This window comes from Perca flavescens, chromosome 11 (genome assembly GCF_004354835.1).
Source record: "Perca flavescens isolate YP-PL-M2 chromosome 11, PFLA_1.0, whole genome shotgun sequence".
NCBI classification, from domain to species: domain Eukaryota; kingdom Metazoa; phylum Chordata; class Actinopteri; order Perciformes; family Percidae; genus Perca; species Perca flavescens.
In genome coordinates, this window is record NC_041341.1 from 18,362,395 (window position 1) to 18,369,054 (window position 6,660).

Here is a 6,660-nt window from a genome sequence, read left to right on the forward strand (position 1 = left end):
AAAATGTTGGATTTTCACAGAATCTTTTGCCACCTGAAGTTTCATTTTAGTTAGTTTAGTTTTTTTTTGTGTGTGTGTGTTTGTGTGCGTGCGTGCTTGCGTGCGTGCGTGCGTGCGTGCATGCATGCGTGCACTTTAGCATAGAAACCCTGACACTGAAACTTCTTGACCACGTGTGACTTTTTATTGCGTTGGTTCACATTCCAAAAGAAGATACTGCCACACATCTATCAGCAAAGAAGACTACAAGTTAGTAAAAAGGATTTTTTTGTCTTTTTCAAAGATTAATCATGTCTTCTTACAAACATACAGGCAATGCAACAGTCTTAAAATACAAAAAATCTTACATTACCAGTCATATTGATGTACACAAAGACCAGCATCATGCTTTAATTGTAACACTGTGAAATGCTTAAATGTGTTCAACAATTTGGTGATTTAATGAAGGCTCATTTTGTTTCATATTACACAGCATTGGATTATGGGATGCGAAGGGATGGCTGGAGGTTATAAAGGGGTCACAGCTGCCTTCTCTCGGAGTTCTTCTAAAGCCATTTGATCATACCCCCAAAAGAGTGTGTGTGTGTGTGTGTGTGTGTGTGTGTGTGTGTGTGTGTGTGTGTGTGTGTGTGTGTGTGTGTGTGTGTGTGTGTGTGCGCATAATGTATGGGTATGTATGGGCGAAGCCTGCACTGTTTAAGTGTGTTCATGTCCTGAAACATGCCACTTTATGCCCTAATATCTTCTTAACATCATTAAATTATCATGGTAATACTTGAATTAACCATCCTATTAGAGGCAGGTCTTCTTATGGGTGTGGGTCGCATACAAAGTGAAACTCAGATAATAAAAATAAAAAAGAAGCAAATAAAACATCAAATTCACATAGGTCCCAGAGCAAAATAAGCACTTGCTACAATCTTACAACATTTGAGAATTTACATTTACAGGTAAGGCACAGAAAATCATACAGTGGCAGCTGTTTGAATAAACAAAGCCAGAGAATGTGAGAGGAAGATTTGTGATAAACCTAAGGCATACTTTAAGGCTTAACGTATACTTGCTAATGATTCCCAAAAAATTCATCTTTACTCAGACAGATGCACAACACCGCAGTGAGGGAATTGTTTTTTTTACTATATTGTGTTAGTGAGATTAAATCAATATTGTAATCACAATGAGAACTTCTGTGATTCATCTAGACAGTGAAATAACAGAAAACAGCTGCTCTGCACATTATGTGCATTATCAGACATGAGGGCATTATGTACAGCGGGCCCTAGTTGTTTGTTTCTCTTTGAATTTGAAAGCATGTCATGAGTATTGCTATTTTCCTACGGGGTAAGGACCTACTATGGTCACGTTAAAATCAAGTAGAAAGATTTTTTTCACAGCCAGGTCAAGGATGCTTGTTTTCATTGATGAGTGCGGTTTCTTTTATTGTCTGGCCTCCAACAATACTTTGTGCTGATGGTGCATGATCTTTATCGCCCGGACGCCTGTTTGTACAGCACGAAAAGAGAGGATTTGGCCTGAGGTCGCTACTATAGTTCATTCTCTGATAGGGCAAAATGAGGCCGGTTCTCTGCCATGGTGCCAACTGATATCACAGTACACAGTTCTACTTAAATGCTACAAAACATGAGCAAATCTAAAATGAAGATATGCAGAATCACATTGAAAAAGACATTCAACAAGTGGTCTTTTTTGGGGTTTTTCCTCACTAACTCAGCTCTGGCTGTGCTACCTGGTATATAAACATGAAAAGGAGAGAAATGCTCTGAAATTGATGCACATCTCTCTTCACTTGAAAGAATCCTGTGTAAATGGATGCATAGATGAGGTGTTATGAGGGTTAAAGGCCTTGCACAAACCTCTGAATGTGCAAAAACAAAGGTATGCTCTTCTCAACCTGAAAATGGACTTTTCTTCCTCTTCTCAAAGAGCTGTATACCTGCAAATGTACCGGCACTTAATTGTGTGGTTTGTGTATGTGAGAGCCCTCTCACCCGTGCCGTGTGCAGCCACATGCTGCATTTGCAGTATGTCGCTGTCTGAAGGGAAATTAAAGTCAGTGCCTAACTACAGTGAAATTACTGATTTGCAGACACACAAGTATATTATAACTCTCTTTCCCCTGTCTACTCAAACCCCATGTACAAATGTCTAATCCTCCATTGTATATGATTAAAACTCTTTCAATAGAAAAAGATGTTTTTAAAAATTGAACATGGATTTTCATCAAGTAAAAACATTTCCCCCCTGCATGTGTCCTTTCCACATTTTTTAAATATAAGAACACGCTTAATAAAAAACCTACTCCTCCCCTCTTTAACCTCTACTTTTTATATTTCATTTTTATCACAAACACGCAGATTTTTTGTCGCTATGTAGAATTGTTGCTTGTGTCTCAAAGGTTTTAATCTATCCCTGTTGATTTTGTTTTTCATCCATTGGTTTTTTTACCAGCTTGTTCAAGAGTGTGCGTTGTCTTGAGTTAGGTGTGTGTGTGTGTATGTGTGTGTGTGTGTGTGTGTGTGTGTGCGTGTGTGCGTGCTCTCTCTTATGTTGAACTTTTGGTGTGTGCAGGTGTGTACATGTGCTCTCTCTCACAGGTTCATACGGTGAGATCGTCTGACCTGGCCCTGCTGCTGGCTTTGCTCAGTCGGCTCAGTGGTCTGGTGTCTTCTATCGTATCCGTGGCCTCCATCCCTGCCCCCTCCCCTTTCACTGCTTCCTCTACCTCCAAATCCTCATCAACAACCTCCTCCACTCTCTCTTCTTCCACCTTGGCCGGCTGCACCTCCTCTGCCTCCTCCTCGTGTAATGTCACCCCCGCTGTCTCAGTGGTCTGGGCGTAGGAGGGCAGAGTCTCATCATACACCTTAGAGATGTCCCCCATGGGCAGCACCTCCTCCACCTTCTCCTGCAGCCCCGGGAAGGGTGGGGCCCCTCTGCCAGCCTCCATGCCCACCTCAGCCAGTGGGTAGAGATGAGTTATGGGAACTTTCTCCTCCTCCAGCAGCTTGTAACCTTTCGCTCTCTGCAGGGAGGGCACAGCCAGGGGGGGCAGGCTCTTCCCTTGTGGCGGCAGGGGGGCCGAGCCCTCACCTTGGGCTGGGGCGGGGGCCGGCTTGCGAAAGACAAAGCGAATCTTCTTCAGGCCCAGGTGACTGATCTCCACAAAGTTGAGGAAGAGTGAGACACAGGCGACAGCCAACATAAAGATGATGAAGACGGTCTTCTCCGTGGGGCGAGACACAAAGCAGTCCACTGTATTGGGGCAGGGCCAGCGGCTGCATTTGTACAGTGGCAGGATGCGGAAGCCATACAGGAAGTACTGGCCCACCACGAAGCCCACCTCAAACAGTGTCTTGAAGATGATGTGGCAGATGTAGGTCCTCAGCAGTGTGCCCTCCAGCCGGAACTTCTTGCTTCCCTTTGTGCTGGTCTCCTTAGTGGTGCGGACACTTCCCTGGTCAGGTGCCAGAGGGAGACGCTCCTCACTCAGCTCCTGCTGCCGGCTAAGTTCTGCCTCCTCTCGCTCTTTGCGTTTCTCCTCCATGTGGACATGGTGCACAGCATGACCCACATACACCAGAGATGGTGTGGACACAAAGATGATCTGCAGCACCCACAGGCGGATGTGGGAGATAGGGAAGGCCTCGTCGTAGCACACATTTTCACATCCGGGCTGCTGTGTGTTGCAGACGTAGTCAGACTGCTCATCGCCCCACACAAACTCCGCCGCCGTGCCCAAAATGAGGATACGGAAGATGAAGAGCACCGTGAGCCACACCCGGCCGATCACCGTAGAGTGCTCGTTAACTTCCTCTAAAATATTACCCAGAAAGCTCCAGTCACCCATGATCGGTCCGTAGCACTGCAGAATGAAGGGTGGGGTAGGAAGGGACACAGAGGGAGCAGGCAGACAGGGAGGGTGGGGTAGGCAGGACAAACAGGGGGAGGGGAATAGACAGTGGCAAAAGTAAGAAATGTAGAAAAAACTCTAACTTGCCAAAAATCAAACATATAAGCCATAACTGTATGCTACCAAATGTGATTGTGATTAGAAAACCTGAAAAATGGGAAACCTCTAAAGAGTGTTTGAGTCCATTCTATTCCCATTAAAATTAGATTAAAACATATTAACAGTAACAAATATTAAATAAAACATTAAAAAACTTAGAAAGGTATTGATTTTGTCGTTACAATATTACGATGTCAAACATAAAAAATGGTGCAAACCAAAAAATACCTTGCTCTAGCTCTTTAAAAAATTGCACACAATAACTCCCCGATAAAAACCAATAAAGAGAGATCAATAGGTAACAAATAGTCCCTGCTTCTGTAAGGTATGATATAGATTAAATGTAATCAAATGGGCAACTTGCCACAGCTGCGGCTCCGGCGAAGTTGAGTCCTGTCCCGTTCTCTTGGCACCCGGCAGGGAAAAGTGAACTTTTTTCTGCCCTCTTTCCCACCTAAAGCCCCGTCCTTGTCGCCCCACTGAGCAGATGTGAATGAATCGGCTCTGATGGTTGGTTTTTAGTTTCCTGCAATATTTAAGCTTGGAGCCAGACGGCCTTTATTTGCCGGGCGACGTGTGGTGACGCAGGAGACAATAGGATCAACAGAGCCAGAGCGGGGATGTATGGGAGCAGGCCTCAGGCTCCCACACCAACATGGACACCGTACGGCCAGGGCACCGAGTCCACAGCAGAGCAGTCCAGCTCCATGCATGCAATTCCCTCACATATATGTATGTTAGAAGCACAGATACAGTAGATGAAACAACAACAGCAGCTGATGTGCCTCGAGCTGCACTGCCATGCCCTAACATTAGAGCAGGGAGGCAGGTCAGTGACAAGCTATCGGCTCAGGCAGGGATGAAGGAGAGTTTATGTCCTCCTGAATTAACACTGGACGTTGTTTATACAGCTATTCAGTATAGGCAGCAGTGGGTTCATTTCAACTATGGGTTTAAAGAAGATAAATTCTCTAATGTTGAGCCTAGGAAATTATTTTCTGGTTTTGTTTAGAGGAGGTGGTGGCCTGTTCTTAATGCATGTGCTTCGCAAGACATCACAAATTCATATAAGCGAAACCCTTGCACGCCACAAAACTACTAAATAAGTCCAAAAATAACAATTTGGATCATTTTCACAATCAGATTTTCAGATGTTTATATCTGCAACAAAATTCATAAATCACTGACAAAACATTTAGTAGAATAAAACTGGAGAAATCATAGTAAATACCGATAAAATAGTCCATCTTGCTTTCTTTCCCAGGCTGTTGAAACAAAGTTAGCACATCAAAATGAAACAACAATGACTATTGTTGATCATTGTTACACCAGAAAGTGTCAGGGTTATATTGTGCCATTTCATCCAACATTTATATTCCTGATGTGTTGTACAAAACAAAATTCCACTCACTCTCCACTCATCCCAAATCACTCATATATTCTGTTTTCCCCATGAATATCTTAGAATCTGTCAACCTCAATAGCCAAAGGAAGAATAGCAGTTCTTACCTGTGCAACTAAAGAGAAGATGTGACACATGATTCAGAGGCAAACTTGTGATTAATACGCAGAAATGTCCTTAATTGTGAGTTTTTTTTCTTTTCTTTTTTTAAAATCACATTTAAGCATTTTATTTGTGTGTTATGTAACTCACATTTATTTAAACAGTGCTGTTTTTGCATCTTGATTCATAAATTCTCACTTGACCATCACTAGTGTTATCAAATGTGAGTTTTAACATCATAGATAACTGAGTCTCCCTCTGTGTGCGGTTGTGTGCGTGTATCATCATATCTGTGTCACTTGGCTGGAATGTGAAGAATGTGAACCATCGAGTGAAAGCGCACGCTGAAATGTCTCTATTATTGAGGTTAGTCAAACTTTCCCGGCCCAGGGAAGCAAAACATTCAGCAGCAGTCTTTGATCTCCGATTCATTCCTCAGATGTTTGAATAGAGGAAAAGCTACTGCAGAGCAGTAGGGCTGTCTAAATATCTTAAATTCTCATTATAAAATCTCCTCCAGGTTTGCACAAATGCAATAATTTGCATCTAAAATATTAGGGATAAAATGAATGATGACAAATGTGACTTCTACTTGGATTCTGACTGTAGATCTGATTCATGACAACTTTATGATGAGCCACACGGGCAGGTTTTTTTTTTAAGATTATCTTTGGGCATTTAAGGCTTTTATTTGTATAGGACAGCTGAAGACATTAAGGGGGAGAGAGAGGGGGAACGATACAGCAAAGGGCCGCAGGTTTGGGGTCGAACCCGCGGCCGCTGCGTCAAGGAGTACACCTCTTTATATGGGCGCGTGCTCTACCAGGTGAGTTACCCCAGCGCCCCATACAGGCATGTTTGACCTGACAAATGTATTGTATGTAAATACATAATTTAAATACATAGTTTGGTGTCTGTAAAGAAAGGAACACACACAAGTACAGCAATATAATTCCTATGCACCTCGATAATTTTATAGAACTGTTTAGAACTTTTTTTAGGGGGGGGAGGGGCTACAATTGATTTGGCTATTTATAATCACCATAATATAATCAATAAAAATAAGTAATACTTTAATAAAAATAGTTATTTAACAATCATAATATTTTAAATAGGATGATACGCA

The 6,660-nt window shown here is 42.7% G+C and overlaps 1 protein-coding gene across 1 annotated transcript; it reads right to left on the reverse strand.

Annotated features, from left to right (window-relative positions):
- Positions 1–2,617: 2,617 nt before the first annotated feature.
- On the reverse strand, positions 2,618–3,868 carry LOC114564120 (gap junction alpha-8 protein). The gene is made up of 2 exons (XM_028591310.1): positions 2,804–3,868; positions 2,618–2,737 (listed from the first exon to the last, which is right to left on the reverse strand). The coding sequence occupies exons 1-2, from the start codon at positions 3,866–3,868 to the stop codon at positions 2,618–2,620; spliced, it is 1,185 nt and encodes a 394-aa protein (XP_028447111.1).
- Positions 3,869–6,660: the final 2,792 nt, after the last annotated feature.